This window comes from Syngnathus scovelli, chromosome 6, assembly GCF_024217435.2.
Source record: "Syngnathus scovelli strain Florida chromosome 6, RoL_Ssco_1.2, whole genome shotgun sequence".
Classification (NCBI taxonomy): Eukaryota; Metazoa; Chordata; class Actinopteri; order Syngnathiformes; family Syngnathidae; genus Syngnathus; species Syngnathus scovelli.
In genome coordinates this window covers 17,813,565-17,834,104 of record NC_090852.1, presented here as the reverse complement: position 1 = coordinate 17,834,104, position 20,540 = coordinate 17,813,565, and the positions used below count along the sequence as shown (strand labels likewise).

The window sequence follows — 20,540 nt, the reverse complement described above, 5'->3', positions numbered from 1 at the left end:
CCATTTGTTCCAAAAAACATTTAATTTGCTTTAGGAAAGAGGAATTAAAGTCCACACACTGTGCCATTGAGGAGTGAAGGTACAAGTTACCAATTAATAATAAATAACTGGCCGTGTTAACACAAATGCTCTCTTTATACAGCACTAGAGTGAACCAAAGTGGGATTAATTATCATTAGTTTCACTTTTTTCACCAATGGTCATCATTGTCATATGAACACATTTGCATGTCATGGAAAACTTTATTAATTTCTTTATTGTGAGTTTTCTTGTTCCCTTTATTTCTTTCTATGAGAGGGTAAAAAGTGCTGAACGGGGAGAAACCCGGAACATTGCAAATAGACATGTAGGCACTGCAAGTGAAGTCACAAACTCCCCAAAGTGTGCTGTCTAGCCATTAACACCAGCGAGTGTGCAATTAGTGGACGCCCACTTTGACCATAAAAAAACAACAACCTTGCAAAAAACTTAGCAATTTCCACAATACATCTTCCTTGTGAGGTGGTTATTAAAACAGTAAGGCCGCGTTATTATAAGAGATTGTGAGCTGTCACTAAGGCACCTATTTGAGTGGTAAGTTCGTGCTGCTGTATTTAGCTGAATTTGGCACATTTTAAGGGGGGGGGGGGGGGGGGGGGGGGGGGGACTGTTTTATTGCAATACCGGGAATTTCTTGTCAAAAGACCTGAAAAGCTGCGATAAAACAGCAAACTTGACATTTCCAGAAAGTGTCCTGTAATTGATTATTTGAAATCCGGTGGGTTCAACGACCCAAATGTCTACCGCAAACTTCAGGGAGAATCTGGTAGTTTATATATAACCTTAAATCCGGCTAGTGAAACCATCCCAAAGTGTTTTGCGGTTAAAGCAGCAAAATGTGAAGCCCCCTAAGGAAGGAGAACATGTTAAAAAAAAAAAAAAAGAAAAGAACAACCCTTGTTTCTAGTCCTTAAAAAATAAATGTGTCTATCTCTCTCTATATATTTATATTTACTCTTGTGAAAGTTTTGGTCCTCTAATATCAAAATGTACAAAACATTACATCTCATTGTTATTAGGAGGAGAGACAAAAAAAGGAAGCGGCGATTGTTTTGTCACAGAAACAATCCAGGTGGCTTTTTTTTTTTTTTTTTTTAGAAGTAGGGCACGGCCGCGAGCTTGTACCACTTGACCGTCTCCTTGCCTAGGTCAAAGTCTTTGAGGCGCAGCGTGATGCCACCCAGAAAGTAGTTCTCGCGGAGTGACTCGGCACTCAGCACGCTGAGTTGCAGCTCGCGGAGGCCCAACGTCTCCTTGCTGTAGCCGCTGTACACCAACTGTGGAGCAAAATCATTTCATGATGTATAAGCAATTTACCAAAATGATTTTTAACCTCATCTTGGTTTTTTTCTAACCATTTCATTGAAGGTGGGGTTCCGAGTCTTTCTCGAGATCTTGGTCTTGCGCTTGGAGGTCTTGTGTGGATCCGGGAGCAGGTACGTCTTCACGTACGGGTTGGGATCCGTCCCTTCTTCAGACACCTGAAATGAAAACGTGACGGCTAAGAGAAGGAACACGTCGGAGCAGCACGTTGGCTGTTGTGAATGTTTACCAGATCTCGGATGTGCATGACCATGATGAAGAGGGTGCTGTTCCTGTACGAGATGGACAGCTTGATCTCGCCTTCAACGCGGCCCGACGTTGGACTCAACGGGGGTTCTGCAAAAGCGTAAGATGAAGTATCTCATAGATATAAAGGCTGCTCATTTGCATCTCCTTACCAGGAGCTCTTTGGGTCGCATCTAAACCTTCCGTCTTGTCATCCCGTGCCACCGGATGAAAGAAGGTGTAGATCAAGTCGCACTAGACGAGAAGGAACGTCTGATCAGATCATAATAGGTGATATTTTATTGACACGTGTGTGTGCGTTTATATACCTGTGTGACCTCAGCTGAGCTCCTCATCAAGTTGTGGATGTAGTTGTTCAGCTCCATCTTCCTCTTAGCGGCCACCTCCTTGATGTGCGTGCGGCCTAGCACCATTTTACTCGGGAAACTGGTGAGAAAAACATTGCGTGTACAAATAATCAAGAAGGAAATCATTATTCTATCTGCAGTTCACATTTCATCCACACGAGGGTGCTGGGTGACTTTCTACTAAGCCTTTTTTTCCTTCAAAAGATTTAGGAAGTCGCTATGACCCCATTTTCATGAGTTCATCTGAGTTTTTCAATGTCACAATATGTTCTCCGGTTTCCTCCACACCAAAAAAAAAGAATAAAATGCAAAATGCCACTTGTAGGGCCATACCTTGGAAGCTTCCAGAGGGGGAAGAGGATAGTGAGTTTGTTGTGGAGCTCCTGAAACTCATCAAAAGTGCGAAAGACAAACTGGGGCTCGTTCTGCCCTTCCCTGAGCAACCTCACCACATACGTCTGAGCAATTCCAGTGAGGGAGAGAAGAAAAACAAGTTTAATAATTCAACAGAAATCCAATAACTACACCAAAGAAAAAAAAAACCTCACATAGTGTTTGTCAGGGTTGTATCTCTTCTGGAATGAGAAGATGGAAGCGTTGAGGATGCGTCCGTCCTGCTTTAAAGTGTATGTCTTGGGCGAGAAGGACAGGATGGGCTCGTCGTTGGCCGGCAGACCCGAGAAGCGGAGCTGGGCCAGGTTGTGGATGAAGAAGTTGAACTTGGTGGCCACGCTGCCCAGGCTGGACTCGATCAGTCTGCGGTGATGTTATGAATTTGGAAACGTAATGTGTAATTTTCTACTTGACCTTACACAACTGCTTTGGCACGTGAAACATCATTTTGCAAAGGTATATGCTGCCATCTAGTGGATACAATTCCTTATATAGGCTGGATTTACCAAGCCCGGTTGAAGATGTGACGCATCAATATTAGAGGAATAATGCCAAATAATTCTATAATTATTCTGAAGGTCAGGGGTCAACATACCGGGTGAAGAAGATGGTGGCCTCTGCGTCAGTGTTGTGCGGCTGCAACGCGTCATAAACGTACTTCAGGTCCTGGGAGCCGGTCAGCTCCGGAAGCCCCGATGACGTCATCTGAGACAGAACGAGGTCAACCCATTTCAAAATAAGGACAGATTTTGAAAAGGTCAGATTCTTATAACCATAAACATACAATCAACTTGGCAACTAGCTTGGACTTGCTCAAGGGCACCTCGACCGTTGCCATAACAACAATGATAATGACAATAAACAACTTTACCAGTGATAGGAGGTTGAGGAAAAGGCTGGAGTGCTTGCGAATGAGGTTGTAAGCCTGGCAGCAGAGATCGACAAACAGCTGGAAGCGACTGGTGGGACGCTCGCCGCCGTTAATGACGTACGCCATGTCAGAGGTCAGCACAAACGGTGCTCGGTCCCTGGCGAAACAAAGAAACAATCCAAAAGAATGCAAAGTCATCAGATGGAAACCAAATGGCGACTCAATCAAAGGCGTGAGGGCTTCACTGTCACCTTTTAAAGCTGCCAAACATCTGAGCGTGACCGAGGAACTTGCCAAAGTCGATGTGGAACATGTGTCCCGTGGAGCGCAGCATGATGTTGTCATTGTGCCGGTCGCAGATGCCCAGCACGTAGGTGGCCACGCAGCAGCCGGCACAAGAGTAGATGAAGTTCTCGGACGCCTGCGAGCGAGAAATCATTAGTGACGCTACAACCAATTTCCAAACTGAAAGCCAACCTTCCGTGACGTGCAACAGTTTCAAAGTATCCCACAATATGAAACAAAGCATGATTGCAGAAGGATTTGCTGATCTACCTTCTCATACTCGTCCTCGGCGGGGTTGTACTTGCGCAGCCACTCGGCCAACGGTTTGTCCTTAAAGGAGCCGGTAACGCCATACTCCACCTGGATCTTTCTCAGAGTGTCGGAGGACGGCACCAGCTCCACCATGCCTGGTGACGACACCGCAAATTTGACGCTTTTAAGAGGCCTTGAAAACGGATTTCCACTGCCAGGGTTTGGAGGTGTTTGGTACCTTTGTCCTTGCCAGTGGAGATGCATTTGAAGTTGACAATGCGAAGGTCCAGTCCTTCCTGCAGCCAGATGCGGTCCATGATGCGAATCATCTGCAGTGCCAACATGTCCTGCCTCAGATCTTCTCCGACCTAAAGATGGAAATGAACAATAATTGAACATAAAACATAAATAAAATAAAAAAACTGTGTGAAAAGGCCAGTTAGACAAATGACGCTGTCGTTTCAACTTTTGGCCACCAGAGGGAGCATGTTCAATCAACAATACGTTCGTTCTCATGACCCCAAAGGTAGCAAGAAGCAGGGATGCAATATTTGAAACACTGTTTGAGCAGGTTTCTTCAGACGTGTGTTGTACCTTGAACATAACATTGATCTCCTCTCCTAGTGGGTCAGCATTAACCAGAGCCAGCTTGAGAGGAAGAGCGTTGGAGTTGAAGAAGGAGCAGGCCTGCCCACACAAACAAGTTAGGACTTTATTTATTTTACATTCAAGCAACCCCCCCCCAAATGAATATTTCCCCTGCGCGTGTGTGTGTGTTACTTTGATGTTAAGTTCCTTGGCCACCAGACTGGGGAAGAGGGGAAGTCGGCAACGACTTCTCTGGAAAAAGTTCTGAACGGTTTCAAGACCTTCAAGAAGAGCCACCTGAACACACACATTGGCAACAAAGCATTTAAGACAAGGGTGGAGATCTCCACTGCGGACAGAAAGACAAACTGACCTGTCTCGTGGACCCGCCGGCCTGTCTCACCCTCTCGGCCACGGCCCCGAGCAGCGTGACCAGCTGGGTTTGTTTCTCCAGCTCGGCCCGCAGTTTGGTCCCGCACAGGCACAGCAGGGCGCCGAGCACGCGCTCGTAACGCCGTCCCCACGCCGCATCCTGCACGGCGTCCTTGAGCAGCCTTTCAATGAAAGAAAAAAAAAAAAGTTCCAATATTTGCCTTAAATAAAAGTGCGTGTGTCGCTCACCAGTAGAGGTAGTGTGCGATATTGATGTTGCCGAGCGCCCGGGAAAGCAGCAGCATGACGAGGGCACTCTTGAGGTGACACTCGAACTTTAAAGCCTGTGATGGGGGGGGGAATCCAAGAAGGTGAGGATCGAAATTGTTAAACGGGTGTGCGTTGGGTGTGTCTCCCGTACCTGCACCAACTGCGGTAGGTAGTCCGCCAGCTCGTCATCGGTACTCTTCTCAACCCAGCTGACGGCCACCCGCCTGACCTCGGTGTCAGCAAACCTGCACGCACACACATTTGAGGATTTGCCACAATTACGATCGAATCATAAACGAGGAAACGGCTCATACTTGGAGTCGAGCAGTTCCAGCGCAGTGACGGGAGGCAGTGGAGGCCAGTGGTGCAGCAAGGAATGGATGTGGGCCATACTGGCCCAATCCCAACTGGGCGCACTGGCCAACACCTTAGGCAAGCTGCTGGGGTGATCCCTCCGGCAATGGAGTCGGTGGTCCCAGAGGAGCTGGTGGTCTGCCCGCCTTAGCCTGTTGGAGGAGGCCTACATGTCAGGACTGTATTACAATCATCCCTGCTCCATCCTCCATGATATTATATTCAAGGATGTTTAATGATGCCGTGATAGTTGAAATATTTTGCGTTACAATAAATCCAACTTTGTTATTGAGTTGACCCTACGCACTGGTCGACAGCTGACCTCTTTGTATACGATATTTGCTGCTCTCCAAGGATCAGGCGAGCACCAAAACACAAAGAGGGCAAACACAAAAGCCTTGTGCCCACACGGGACGGCGACACAAATGGCAAAGAAGCGGGCGGCGAGCGAGCGAGGGCTCGATAAGAAAGCACTCTGTGTTGATGTGCCAGTTGTGATTTTGGGCAGAGGGAGAGGATAATAGGATATTTTTTGTTATTTTTAAAATACTCTTTACCCAAAATTGGACGCTCGGCTGCAGATCTTCTCCAGTTTGCGTCGGAGGTCGCGATCAAGCTCCTCTTTTGGACTTGGCTCTGAACTGGCAGGTTCCAGAGGTCCCACATACAAAACATCCAGCGCAGAGTTGGGGAAATCCACCTGTCGGTGACACTCGCACGTCAGTCTCAAGTTGATAATAAATAAATATTTGTCGAGCAACCTCGAAAATCTCTCAAGGCACTCACGCAGAAGAAAAAAAAACTACTGACCTGCAGCACAATTCTCTCCGCAGACATCCTTTTGCGGCCGCCTGCAGAACCAGCAACGGGTCCCTGTAATGACGCCCACAAACACAACAGCCGGGTGCCCCTGGCGAGAACCCTGAGAAGCAGAGCCGGTTTCGAATCATCTGCCTGTGCAAGGTTGAGGACTTGAATTGCTTCTCTTCCTACCGTCTGAAGTCAAATAGCGGCATGGAAACTTTGCCCAGCATCTCCGGAGCCTTCCTCTGTTTGTTGGAGTCCGGGGAGCCTCCGGCATTCTGGTTGAGGACACCGTACAGGGTCAGGCCCAAGATGGACTCCAGGGGAAGCACCGCCACGGCGATGGGGAAATGAATTCTTCACCCCAAAAAAAAATTGGAAGATGATTTAGTTGCTGTCGTGGTAAATAAAAGCCCGCGATTGGTCACTTACATCTCGTCCCACTTGATATGGTAGAAGTAGCTTTTGTACGTGCCGACTTGCTTGGACTGGACCGGCTTGAAGAGGTTCTTGCCGTTGTGGGTGAGGGAACACATCAGGAAGTATTTCTCGTAACTGTGAGGCGCCAAAACACGACATTATGCAACATTAATGGGTCGCTTTTGTTGAATCTTTAATGGGAAGACCTGCACATGTACGCAAAGGTTCTTTTCGTTTCTCTTTGACATCCAGGCGTGCCCACGCGCTCCCGAGAATGAGGAACAAGTCTAAATTTAACAGGTGCGTGGGTGCAGGAACTTGCAGACTGGTATTCTGTAGATTGCATTTTCATTATTGTTAGTGGTTTTTTTTTTCTTCACTTTTTACGCTTTTTTCAATTCCATTTATGAAACGCAAATTGATTCGAGATCCGTGTTAGAGACAGACAAGCCTGGCGCTCTGTGCCATCTGCGTTGGCGGCTCCGCTACTCGCCCTGTGGCCCAAGCAGATGGATGACACACAAGCCAAACTCAACGTGACCTCAACAAGAGAGCATCACTCGACAAAAATGTCTGCTAAGTCGCATGCGGATGGAAAAAAAAGTGACGACGTTTGCCACCGGCTTGAAAGAAATCCGAGTTTGCAGAAGCCGGTTATTAGGAGGAAAATTGCTACGGAAGGATAAAATACTAGAGAGAAAAAAAAAAAGGATGGTTAGGGTTAGTTAAAAACGGACTTAACAGTGAGTAAATATATTTGAGAGTAAAGTGAGATGAGATAATCATTTTTAGGATGTTTTTAGGACATTTTTTGTTTTTGTTTGGCAGTGTGCCATGATTCCATTGGCTTCAAGTCGAGACTCTAATTTGATATGCATTGTGGTTATTTTGTAACATCACACTTGTGTCTTCTGAAGTCGCTTTTTTTTTTCTTCTCTCTGAATAAAATAGTTAGCACACAAATTTTCTGTGCAGAAAGACACAGTTTTGTGATTACAGATGCGCGACAAGGGTTGGGAATGGAAAATTTGTCTATGTTCGTTCCAGGCACGCACTCGTGCAGTCAGTAGATAAAGCCAGGTTGAAATCCGACACCGGAGTGGAAAAACAAGCTGTGAGGAGCAACGCTGGACTTGTTTTTTTGATGTGTGTTCTTTGAAAACAAGTTTTTTATCCTCCCTCATCTAAATCCATACGGGACAATCACGTCTGTGTTTTACCTGCTGACCCAGTTGGCCGGGATGCCGTGCAGGGCAAAGAGGGTGAACTGGAGATGGTCCGTCGTTCCGGAGGCTTCTTTGCTGCACTGCACCTTCTCGGCCGTGTCTCCGTTGAGCGAGGGCGAGCAGAAGGAGGCGGATGGCGCGCAGAAGGAGCGCAGGTAGAGCTTGGCTAAGTCGTACACGGCTTGGGTGAGCAGCGCCATGCTCTCGTCCACTGGGCTGGCGTGACCTGATGAGGAGGTACAGGTAGATTCTGTTCCAATTAACCGATTAAAATAATTGCAAACTCAAATTTACGTAAATGTAACAAATGAATGAATACATCTTACCGATTAGGACAAAAAAAATGAATGCACCAAATACGGTTCTTACCGTTTGCAGTCTGCCCAGATGATGGGGACCCCAACTAAAACAGAAGTTCATTTTTAAGGAGCACATACACACCGAGAAATACGACGCGAGTGTTTTAAAGCCCACCATTGGCGAGCGTGTCCTCGGCAGATTGACGGAGTGTCGCAGCCTTTTGATGGCTTCGGCCACAGCCTGAGTCTCCACCTCGTCCAGAGCGCAGCAGAAGTTTTTCACCGTCTGCACCACCCGGTCCACGGTCTTGTACTGGGTACCCTGAATTTAGCGATGCAGATGTGTTTTGTGAAAAAATCGGCTTGGAAAGTGTCACAAAAGTGGATTTAAGAGAAGACATGGACTTTGCAACATTACCTCATCTTGTAGGCAGATGTTAACTTGGTTGTGATAACCTTCCAGGTAGTCAATGAGGCCTTGTCTAGCAGCAGAAGAAAATAAAAAGGGAAGTGATGTCCATGTACAATATATGACATTTTTAAAAACTACATTTCATCCCGCTCACTTACCTAGTGGCGGTCTCCTTAAATGGTCTCTCCACGTAGCTTAGATGTCTCTCCAAGTTGATGGATGCGTTGTCATCATCCACCTGAGTTGCCACGGAAACAAGAATGATTTAAGCAGCTGATTGTGAGGGTAAAAATAAAACTAGTGTGCGGGTTCGCCGGATTGAAAATGAGGATGAATGGCCGGGCTGGGAAAGCGGTTAAAGAAGCCATCTGAGTGGACATGGAAATGACTTACAGTGCGAGCCAAGTCCCGTCTCATGGTGGAGTGAGACAGAAGCTGTAATGTGATCTCATTCTCCCACTTCCTGCAGTTCTGGACGTACTCATGGCTGCCCAGGCTGTGTTTACTGCGACGCGGGGACAACACAGATGCGAGGTTACGCCGAGCGTAAGCACAAATGGCCGCTTATGAACACGGAGGGGGAAATGGAATGACGGCCAAAGAGCTCACTTCTGCAGCACTTCCTCCCTGCCGCACACTTTGAGGAGGTAGCTGGAGAAGTCCACCTGGTCCAGGTCGTCGTGGACCCAGCAGAGGGTCTGACTGATCAGGAGCTCCACTGGAGAATTCACTGTGAGAAAAAAAAACAAAACGAATGATGATGGGGGGAAATAAATGGCTGCCTTGGTGGAGGCCTCACTTTCAATTTCCACTTTCATATTGGAATGCGTGAGGAAATCCAGAAGCTTTCCGGTGGGATACTTTGTGGTCCGCCATGTTTATCGAGTTCTCGTCATAATGGCGGAATATATGCAATAGATGGCAGACATTGTGATCGGCGAACCTGCTAATGTCCGTCCCATGTTTTAAACAAGGTCATAATCCAAATCCAACCTGGTCTCGGGTCAAAGTGTGTTGTTGAAGTCTCTTAATGGCATAGCTTGTAGTTTATTGATACAAAGAAGCTAATTTTGCTACGTTAGCGTCTTAAAATGGCTGTATGGACGCAGAGAGAGATAAGGCTTTTCCCCAAAAAGAAAAAGCGGTATTAAGTGAAATATACTGGAGACCACCCCGGATCCAGTAATAACAGCCCTCCACCCACCGGAGGAATGGAGGCTATTTTGTTTCAGCCTGGAATCGGAGCTCGGGGTAAGACACGATGCGCCACGCCAAAAAGGTTTTCAAGATGTGCCGCAGCAGCTTGTGTGAGCTCGCGAAAGAAAAGCCAACAAAAAAAATATTGCCTTAACCTCAAAATAATAAATGCCTTGAGGACACGAAAACAATTCTCCTTACCGTCACAGGTGAAGGTCACAGGCTGCTGAGAGTCGGAGATCTCGATGGACACCTTCACGGAGCAGCTGGCGCCGTCTCCTCCGACGTCCCTCTGGGCGATCACGGGACTACGGAAGTAGCCGGGGTTGGTGGACGTGTCGCCGTGAGGGAATTTGGAGCGAATGCTGCAAGAGGAGGACCAAAAATGAGAAAGCTGTGTCGTGTAAATTTATAATGTTCCCCGGACATGGTACCTCGCAACATCTTTGCAGAAAGCCACCACCTCCATGTTCTGAGCGTCTTCCGTTTCCAGGGCATCATTCTTCAGTAGACCCTTTCCTCGACCCTTGTCCTGATTGCGCAAAAACAAAAAAATTAGAAGCAGACTGAAAATAAAGAGGAACACGCCAGATGAGACATTTAATACACAATCGCTCCGACGTCATCCATTTTAGGAATGCTGACGGTGTATGAATCAAATGACATCTTATTTTTCCGTTCAAAATGGCGGGAGGGCATGATTTATTTGTGATGGGGATAAATCCGGAAAGGGGTTTTCTGGAGCACGCACACACTTGCGAGATAAGCGTCTTACTGCCGGGAAATGGAAGTAACACTTTGTACTATTTTACGGGACTGTCTGACGGGGAGGAATGCACTTCCCGTGGCACAGGAAATGCTTAGCGCAACTCGGCAAAGTGCTCAGTCACGGCTTTTGGGGAAAAGTGTGACTGACATCGGTTCTGGCGAGGAGGAGGAGGAGAAGAAGAGAGAGAGAGAGAGAGAGAAATGCTTGGAATGTGGACGCAATCGTCGTTTCCTCCCGTCGGAATCGTCTCACCAAAGCGGTTGTCGGGCGGCGAGTGTGTCACAATAACACTGACAAGACTTCCTGAAATACTTGCACATCAGGTCATCCGGTTCGTAGTGACCCCCGTGAAAGATTTTTTTAAAAATAGAATATCATGTGGCTCTGTCGTCAGCCGCCGATTCTTTTGTTCTTGTATTTGATGGCGGATAATCAATGTGAGATTGTGTTAAAGCGTTTTGATGAGCTTCAAGGTGGGGGGGGGGGGGGGGGGGGGAATACACAATGGAGGTCAAAGGTCATTCTCAAATATTTTTGCGTATTCCACCGATGTAGATTTGACCTTCTCGTGGCGGCGCATTTGCTGAGCTGGCAATATTTATATAAATTGTCCTGTGCTTTTATCACGAGCGGCACATAGTAAGCAAAAAAAAAAAAAAAAAAAAAAAAAAAATAGGGTGATTCAAACAAATAAACAGAGTGCGGTGAGACAGGCCGCCCTTTGTTGGGGGGGCGCTCATGCGATTCCCACGTTGGTTAAAAAGCCTTTTCTGCCTTTTCATCGCTGTGATGCCGGCCGGGGCAGCGCGAAGACGGCGGACCGACCGTGAGAAAGGCTCGTGTTCACACAGCCATGTTGGAATGTGACAAATTGCGCGCTGTCATGACCAGAAAGTGGAACTGCTGTTTGACACAAAGTGGCACATTGAGACCATAAGGGAGGGAAAAAAAAAAAAAAAAAAAAGGGGATCACAAAAAATGTCATTTTTAACAGCTTCTATATGCAAAACAAATTGTGATCAATTTAAGAGCGGAATTTCTTAAAAATGCAAGAGCGCTCTGGTTCAGTGACTATTTTGACCTTTCTTTGACCTTTCGTAGTTGACTGCTATCATGACCGCTATCATTTTGCATGCTGATGCCGATCACACAAAATCAATGGCGTCTCGAACAGATCATTGCAAACACAAATTGCGAGCAGTCGGCGGAGCGCGTCTGCCTCGTGTTTACAAACATGCAAATCGATGTGGGTAAGTGGTGTTGCAAGTTCACCACGCAAGCTTCCTCTTTCGAACGGGAAGTGAGCGTGTGGTTTGGAGTCGAATCTTCAAAGGACACCCGTAAGGAAAAAAAAAAAAAAATTAAAACACGTTCCACTTCATATGTGAGGAAATTCTTTCGGTCAGTAAACCAAATGAAAGGTTCCGTCAGGAGACTCGGGGCTCCTACTCTTGCCATCTCCGGCACGGCAACAGCCAAAGCATCCACTGTGCTAAGTGCAGCGCAATTAGAGCATGAAATAAAAAAAAAAAAGATCAAAAGCGCTGAGGTGGTCTGCAAGTCGAGGAGTTCATTGTACCTCCGTCTCGACGGCAACAACCTGCGCCGAATTGAAGATTAATTTGCCCGAGCGGATAAAGATCAACAAGAAGGCAAGGCAAGCGGGAACACGCTTCAGTGTGTTTGGGGTATGTCCTAAAATTTTGCTGACACATCCGAAGGGAGGAGGGAGGGGGGGGGAACCATTATCGCACTTGGACGAACTCCGAAGGGAGCGGCGTTGTTTGGATGGATGCACACTTAGGGTAAGAGTGGGAGCCATTTTAAGAGCTTTTAAAAAAAAAGTAGAGGAACTAAATTTATATTAGGCAAACACCTTGGAGAGATTAGCTAACAACACTGACACAGACGGCTTATGAAATGCAAGCGGATATTTTGGAGGAACTGCACAAAACTTGTGCAAGATTTAAACGTGTGCTACTTTAATACAGCGAAGTATCAAAGAGCGGACGTGAAGGCGTTGAGCGTCGAGGACATTCCGCACGCCGGTCGCCATGGCGACCCTCTTACGTATTGCCATGAAAGGTTTTCTTTGCGATGAACACAGAGTGAGATGCTTGTTGACACTCGTTTGGATTTGCTATTTTACGAGACAGTCCCGTATCGGGGAGGGAGGGGGGGCAGTTTGTGTAAAAACAAGTCAAAATTGCCACCAAACAACATATGGACATTTAAAAAAAACAAAAACTCTCCACGGCCATGTCCTGAGGAGATGTTCTAAATATTCCTCACTTGTGTTTCAAACCACAGATTGACAACAAAGTCCGCTTAACTGGAAAATGAAGCAGCACTGAACTGGTGATTGATTAGATGTTGTGCACCTACCTGACAGTTTGCTTTGTGCTGTGAGGAACTTCCCGGGATGTTGAGCGAGTGGCTCCTGGTGACCGCGGCCCCGGTCGACGCCCTCCTCTGTTGCGACCGGGCCGACCCGGACGCTTCCCCCTTATTACTTTTTTCTTCAGTCTCCAAAACGGCGTCCCAGGGATCCCCGGCGGGAACGCCCAGGGTCTCATCGGGTTGGTCGACCGGCGGCGTGCCCGCTTCCTCGTTGTCGGGTTTGCGCTTGGTCAGCGGGTCCAGGTCCAGCCAGTCGAAGCGGCCGATGCCGGTGGATTCCGCGGCCGCCGGTTGCTGGGGCGCCGGGTTGGGTGCCAGGGAGGCGGGGCGCGCCGGAGCCGAATCTAAGTCAGTGCAGGTCGACTTGCCGTTCTTCAAGTATTCCGAGGTGCTGGCAATCTTGTCAAAGAGCTTTGCCATCTCGGGGTCCACAGCAGGCGGCGGGGGGAACACCATGGCGGCGGCGGCGCTGGCGGCAGGCTGGATGGGAGCGAAGGCCAGGAAAGTCGTCTGCTGGGCAGGCAGCGGCATGAAGGGCGACATGGCTGGAGAGAAGCCGTTCTGAAACGGCTTGGGGTACGAGGCGGGAGGGAACAAGGGTGCCGGCTGATGGGTGGGCGTGGACACGGCCGAGCTCGACGGCGTGGACAGGATGGGCGTCCATTGGGAACCTTGGAAAGGGGAGGAACTACCCGTAATGCCACCGGGGTAAGAAGCGCTGAGGTTAAAGCCCAGCAGCGACGACGGGCGGGTTACTTTACTGTTGGCCCCAAAATCTTCATCGAGCAGGAGCTTCTCCAGCTCCTTGTTGGTCAGCTTGTCCACATCGATGTCCCTGAACTTGTTGGCCTCCGGCTGCTTCTTGGTCTCGGGGAACACAATGAGGTCCTTTTCTGGTCTCTTGGCGGCGGGCAAACGTTGAGAAGAAGCGGAAGGGACGCTGGCAGATTTGGGCTTGTTTAACTTGGGAGAGGACTTCCCGGTGTGAGAAGAGGAGAACGTGTGCCTCTTGTCCCTCTGAAGCTTCGCTAAAGCCTCCTCTTCCATGCGAAGGGCTTCCTCTTTACCCACAAGCCCCTTAGGCTGGGGGACATCCATCTTAAAGCCATTACCTCTCGATATCTGGGCCATGGCGTTAACTGGGAGGTGCCATGAGCTTGACACCTTTTTACATCGGGACTGCGAAGCTGAGCCTCACACACCTACGATGAAAGGACACAGGAGCTTAATACGTGTCAAACAACTTCCCGCCACCACCTCAGCACACTCCTCAAAGCTGCCATTCATCTCACCACTGGGTCGAGCGAGTTCCTCCTCTCGCCAGGCACTCCGAAACGCCCCCCCCTCCTCACTATTGTGGTGGAGGAGGCTGGCTAGGGCCACAGCTCGCCTCACACCATTGTGCGCCTCAAGAATTTGGCATACTAAGCAACCTGAGGGCTGGTTCCCTCTCCCTCGTTCTTGCCCTCGCTCTCTCAGCAACAAGATTGTGTTATCAGCTGTACTAACACCGGCGGGGAGTCAAAAAAAAAAACTGAGATTGCCCGGAGTCATCATATTTTGCTTTCAAAAGTCATGTGATGTCAAATTCATTGTCACATCGACCCAAAAAGTCAGGAAGAAAAATGAGCATGTAAAATTAAAAAAAGATTCATTCTGGGTGTTTTTCTTTGGCTTATTAGAATTGTTTTTAGATAACCACCATGCAATATATCACATTTATTCTACAAGTGTGCACAAGTTATTCATGAAGCAAGCCGACTTAGTATTAATACACTTGTTAGCAAAGTTAAGCTAGGCTGCTAACTACCAAGTAGCTTCTACTGCAATATGACAAAAAAAAAAAAAAAAGGGGGGTGGAAGGGGCGCTTTAAGACATTAAAACAACATTGGAGCTGTCGGCCGCTGTGCTGTTTAAGTATTCAGGAGGCAGCCGAGAATGCTCGCTAGAGTGGAAACAAATGGAGAATGCGTGCAGAGGTCAACAAAAAAATAAAAACACTTGAAAGCGACATTGCTTATTTACTTCCTCCTTAAAGTGACAACATACTGCTGCTGCTTTCCAATCAAAGCTCCAAACTGCCAATGTTAGCACTTTGATGGACCAAAGTGCAAGAAGCGCTTGGAAATAGAAAATATGTAACTGGGGCATAGTAGACACAAAACAGGATGGTAAACTTCTCAAGATGATGCACAGAAAGGTTTGGATTGCTATCGACTTATCATCTAGTGCCCAATTTAAGACATAGTTGTCCACAAAAGTTGTTCACCAAGTCTAAAATGGCTAAAAGGAAAGTAGTAATTGCCATGTTTATGTCTTGGATTAAAATAATACATATATGCTAATATAAGCATTTTTTAGGAAGGGCTGTCTTCCATTTTGATTTTTTTTTTTTTACTGTTCTTGCTCCCCCTTTTAAGATTCGAAGCACAACACTGTGATCAAATGGAGCAAATAAAGGTTTATATTAAATACCGACTTTTTAAACTGATTTTAAAGAAGCAATTAAAACAGATATAAATGCCTCTAATGATGTTTACATATTGACACTGATTGATAAAGCTTTACAAACAACAATAGAGCTTGCATGATAAACAACCTGCACTCACCTGATTCACTCCAGTACGAATTCCTGACACGGGGCATTTAACTTAAATGCTAAAACATAAATTAAAGGAACTTTTGTTTTTGAGAATATCGTTTAGGTTTTTTTTGTTGATTGTCAACACTCGTTTTCGAAGCGATTCGAACTTCCAAGTTGAGTTGGCTGCTAAGTTAGCGGCTAACAAAATAAAAGAGCGACAGCCACGTTGAATTTCATCACACGCTCGGTTCGCTTTTCTTAACAATGGCGACGGTAGAATTGTTGTGAGTTTAATTTAATGATTGTTAAAAGTAAAGACGACTCGAGCGCCTCTGTTCCACAACAAGGAAGAAATTTTTTTTGTCAGACGGGAAGCGGCCGCTTCCAACCCGGAGGAGGAGCCGTGGATTCAAGGCGACGACTGACCAAAAAAAAAAAAAAAAAGTTTGGTCTTTATCATTTTAGTGAGAGAGGGAATGTATCACTTTGTTACCTTTTATCGGTGCGTTGTTCGGAGCCATTTTTGTCCCGCAGCTGCATTTTTTTCCATCCACTTTGCACAGCAGAGACGTCAGTTCCTGTGGAGGTTGGACGACCCGTTTTTTTTGGAGGGGGGGGGAGGTACCGAGTTGACCGACCGCGCGGTGAAAAAGCCGGTAGCAGCGCCCCCTTGTGGATAATTGAGTTCGACGAAGTTTACTTCCGCATTTCTTGCCCCAAAGTGTGACCAAAAACAAAATCAAAAACACGAAGGTACAAACAGAAGTTTAGATTTTGACTTACTATATAATTCATTTGTTTGTAATTGTAAATATTGTTCATGGTTAAAAAGTTGACAACTTACATGCTTTATTGGTTTATTTCAATAATAGAGTAGTAGAGTGTCTGACCTTTTTAATGAATGAATGAATGAATGAATGAATGAATGAATGAATGAATGAATGAATGAATGAATGAATGAATGAATGAATTTTCTATATGTATGGATGTGATTATTTTAATGCGAGTTTTGCAGGGTTTTATGACATGTGCCATACCATAATTCTTGATATGAAATGTAAAACAACATAACATAAAATACGAGAGATGAAAATAAAAGGCAAAACTCACTTGAAAGAAATCTGATACATCGATAAATGAACATTTACGAAAATATAGAAAATAAATACAAATCTTAATAGTAGTAAATATAAACGAATACATTCTTGACCCCAGCTTCCGTGCAACGCTATAAAAATATTATCTATATTCATTATCGGTTTATTATCTGTAATATATTAGAATCGCGTCATGCCAGAGTTATAGTATATTAAATATTCAATAAAAAATGCAAATGAATCGAAAACGTCACAAAGCACAGACCCCGCCCACCTGCTGATTGACTGAGCGCCACGTACGTTCTGCTTAATCAGCTCGACGACAGCCTGATTGACAGGTTTGTAGTCCAATCAGAATCCAGCGCGACTGCACCGCTGCTATGACGTCCAATGGAGTTGGGCGTGAGAGGGGCGTCACCATGGTGACACCCCCCACCCCCCCCGGCTTGAAGGTTGATGCCACGAGCTAGTGGCAAGCAGCAGGTGGCGGCTGTAAACAAACATAAGCTAAGCTAACAAGAAGCAGTCAAGAAGAGTTAAAAGTGCTTCGGGAGCAAGTAAGTATTATGAATGAAAATTCGTTGAACTGTTTTTATTATCATAATTTACTGCTTGATGCTTGATTAGGTGCCTTCTTTTTCTGGCAGAATTGCTTCACAAGCCAACAGATGGTTTGCATCTGTGACGATTCACTGCGTTTTTAGATAAAAGGATGAAAAAAAATCAAATTATCTGATACTTAGTATGTTTTAAGAATGAGTCTGACCAATAATTAATATACAGCGTTTCACTTTTTCAACATTTTGCTATGGTGGAGCCTTTTTTTTTTTTTTTTAATGGAAGTAAAAAGAAATCAAAATCAAAATTCTACACACAACACAAAAAAACGCTACAAAGTCAATCATTCTGCCAACACGGTGGTCGTGGCTGCACGTGCCTCTGAGTTTTGGGTTCGGCCCATCACTTTTGGAATAAACCTGTATCCAACCTTAAACAAACAAAAAAAAAAAGTGAACTACTGTCAATAGCACTGTATGTGCCTCCAGTTCAAATTTCACATTATCATGTTTCCCCAGCATGTTTGCCAATGATTATCTTAATTTTTATTTTCCAAAGCAGATGGCGATGGTGCTTGGTAAGACGCAGGCCAGTTGTGTTCTGCTTCTGCTAAATCTGTGGCTATGCATCTACTCACTGCCCATCGTGGTGGACCAAAGCAAAGAGAACATAACCAGCAAAGAGGGCGAACTGGATCCCCCAGAAAGTGTAGTGAGTCCCACAATATAGTTGCAAAAAGTGCCGTGTTTAAAGTGATTTTGAATTTTTTTTGCACAATACAAATTAAATTAATTCAATAAAATGGGCTTCTCCTCACCTGCACACGTGATGCATTTCACCTTTAAATATCCAGGTTAAGAATAGTAATTCACTCCATATGATTCATGTCTCAGAACACCGGGCTACACTATGACCGCTACCTCAGGGAGGTCATCGAATACCTGGAGAAAGACCCCTACTTTCGGGAGAAGTTAACCAACACCAACGTCGACGACATCAAGGTAAAGTACGGGGGAAAAAAAAACATCTGTTGACTCACACACTTGTCGCACTACTGAACTTTTGTGTCAACTCGCAGGAAGGTAAACTCGCCAAAGAACTGAACTTTGTCCACAACAATCTACGCACCAAGCTGGATGAGCTGAAGAGGGAGGAAATGGGCAGGCTGCGGATGCTCATCAAGGCTAAACACGACTTGGAGGCGGGGGATGGTAACTATCCAGTATGCCGCTGTTGCAACTTGCACAAAATAGCAAAACATCTTGAATCATCAATATTTTTTGTCCTTGCAGGCTGGAAAGTGGACCACAAAGCTTTGCTGAAACAATTTGAGCATCTCAATCACGACAATCCGCATTCATTTGAGCCGGAAGACCTGGACCGCCTCATCAAAGCGGTATGAAAACGTATGTCCTGAATATGTCATATAGAAGATATACCCCTGACCCCTCCCCTCTTCCCCGAACAGGCTACGAGCGACCTTCAAAATTTTGATAAGGAACGCCACAATGAGTTCAAGCAGTACGAGATGATGAAGGAGCACGAGAGGCGGGAGAAGTTAAAAGCCATGTCGGAGGAGGAGCGCAAAAAGGAGGAGGAGCGCTACCAGGAGATGAAGAAGAAGCGTGCCGACCACGCCAAAGTTAACCACCCGGTAGGTCAGCAGTGTTAAAAAGTCACAAATGATTTTATACTTAACTCATTCACTATAGATAGACTAGTTTACCTGGGCTGCCTGAAAAAAAACAGACTGTGAGTTAGCATTTAGCATTAGCACATGCCCAAGATGACAACAGCGCATGCTTGGATAGGGAAGCGAAGACCAGCTGAAGGAGGTGTGGAAGGAGTCAGACGGCCTTGACCCGGCCGACTTTAATCCGAAGACTTTCTTCAAACTGCACGGTAGGCCAACACGCACAAATAACTCCGAATTGTTTCGAGACGCTCATATTTTGCACTTATACGCAGACAGCAACGGGGATGGCTTCTTCGACGAGAACGAACTTGAGGCCATCTTCTCGCTTGAGGTATGACATCATTCCATCGCTATTTTTCTGTCGAGACTGACATCTTAGTTAATAAATCATTATGAAATGTTTTTGTATCTTTAATTAGTCTCCCCCAGAAATAATTGACTTGTATATTCTGTGTTGAAGCTTGACAAGATGTACAAGTCCACCGATAATGAAGACGACATGATGCGGATGCAAGAGAATCGGCTGCGCATGAGAGAGCATGTCATGAATGAGGTACGATTCAGAATTCAGATACTGGAAAGTATTGATGGATTTTTATTTCAAATAAATTATAATTATTTTTCATTAATTATTAAAATTATTTAATACAATCCCCCATATTCAAAATTCCATTTGGAAAATAAAAATGTAGGAACTGTAGCACTCACACATTATATGATGTGTTCAGGTGGACACCGACAAAGACGGACTGGTGTCACTCGCCGAGTTTATCGAGAGCACAAAGAAGTTGGAGTTCCAACAAAAGGAGGCGTGGGAAGTAAGATTTTATTTTTTTTTTTACTCCACTAGTGGAACTCCCTGATTAAGCCGTTATTGTTTAACTGAACTTATGCGCTGCTTCCAGACGGTGGAGGAGCAAAACACACCTTTTACAGAAGAGGAGCTGGCGGCATTTGAACAGCAGCTGTCCCAAGAGGGCAAGATGATCATGCAACAGGCGGAGGAGCTGCAGAAGCAGCATGAGGAGCTCCAAAAGAAGCAAGAGGCGCTTAACGCGCATAAGCTCAACATTCAGCAGGTCCTTAAACACAACTTCCTTCAGTCACAGGATGGCAATGCGCCTTCAAGTTTGATTCATTTTTACTTTCTCCATTTAAGGCCATGCATGATCTGGAGAAGAAAAAAAGCCAATCCAAGTCTGACGTCAAGGGTAAGGATGTGGCCAAATACTGAAAATGTGAGAAATGGATGCCGTGCTCCACTATAATGGTTTGTATTACCATGAGGTGCCACCAGATGGCGCCAAAGAAATATGCAGATGGATAAAAATAGTCTTTCAGGCAATACCAAGAAAAAAGGCTCTTTAAGCAAGAAGTTATTGTTACCTTTAAACTTGTGACATAGTGATGATAGCTTTCTCTTTTGATTGCAGAGTCTGGAGGCGTGGGAGCTGCAGGTGAACAGGCGCTAAACGGGCAACCGTCGCAAACAGCTCCTGTGCTCTGACATAATTGACGGATCCTTTTCAATCTTCTGTTGTTTTTTTGAAGTACCATTAAATAAAAGTCAGGTTGCAAAGGCCTGGGAATTTAACGTGGGGAAATATTTTTAATTTCCCTATTAGGGGCCAATCTTTAATTTTCTCAATTCCTGGTTTCCAACTTTAAAGAATTCCTGAAATGTTTCATAGTATTTATTCATTTATTTAATTCAATTTATAGCTACTGTTGTAAGAA

General features: G+C 45.7%; 2 protein-coding genes across 4 annotated transcripts; one reads left to right on the top strand and one right to left on the bottom strand.

The window, feature by feature from the left end:
* Positions 1-3: 3 nt before the first annotated feature.
* Positions 4-16,059, bottom strand: pik3c2a (phosphatidylinositol-4-phosphate 3-kinase, catalytic subunit type 2 alpha). Of its 2 annotated transcripts, none has more exons than XM_049723664.1 (33): positions 15,946-16,059; positions 12,853-14,069; positions 10,133-10,230; positions 9,900-10,063; positions 9,111-9,231; positions 8,895-9,006; positions 8,660-8,739; positions 8,508-8,571; positions 8,265-8,411; positions 8,160-8,193; positions 7,785-8,016; positions 6,577-6,699; positions 6,334-6,501; positions 6,151-6,262; positions 5,898-6,040; positions 5,301-5,492; positions 5,138-5,231; positions 4,966-5,060; positions 4,718-4,898; positions 4,537-4,641; positions 4,351-4,443; positions 3,995-4,124; positions 3,775-3,911; positions 3,471-3,640; positions 3,220-3,376; positions 2,944-3,053; positions 2,504-2,711; positions 2,289-2,413; positions 1,917-2,034; positions 1,761-1,842; positions 1,592-1,698; positions 1,395-1,520; positions 4-1,316 (listed from the first exon to the last, which is right to left on the bottom strand). In XM_049723664.1, the coding sequence occupies exons 2-33, from the start codon at positions 13,996-13,998 to the stop codon at positions 1,134-1,136; spliced, it is 5,157 nt and encodes a 1,718-aa protein (XP_049579621.1). In that variant the 5' UTR covers positions 13,999-14,069; positions 15,946-16,059; the 3' UTR covers positions 4-1,133. The 2 variants fall into 2 exon arrangements, with proteins under 2 accessions (XP_049579621.1, XP_049579620.1); XM_049723663.2 differs by lacking the exon at positions 15,946-16,059 and adding an exon at positions 15,478-15,828.
* An 890-nt stretch (positions 16,060-16,949) lies between these two features.
* Positions 16,950-20,329, top strand: LOC125970930 (nucleobindin-2). Of its 2 annotated transcripts, none has more exons than XM_049723723.2 (13): positions 16,950-17,106; positions 17,666-17,818; positions 18,001-18,108; positions 18,186-18,318; positions 18,400-18,503; positions 18,576-18,761; positions 18,919-19,009; positions 19,076-19,134; positions 19,264-19,356; positions 19,532-19,621; positions 19,709-19,882; positions 19,963-20,014; positions 20,237-20,329. In XM_049723723.2, the coding sequence occupies exons 2-13, from the start codon at positions 17,669-17,671 to the stop codon at positions 20,308-20,310; spliced, it is 1,314 nt and encodes a 437-aa protein (XP_049579680.1). In that variant the 5' UTR covers positions 16,950-17,106; positions 17,666-17,668; the 3' UTR covers positions 20,311-20,329. The 2 variants fall into 2 exon arrangements, with proteins under 2 accessions (XP_049579680.1, XP_049579682.1); XM_049723725.2 differs by having other exon boundaries at positions 16,956-17,106; positions 17,669-17,818.
* The last annotated feature ends 211 nt before the right edge of the window (positions 20,330-20,540 follow it).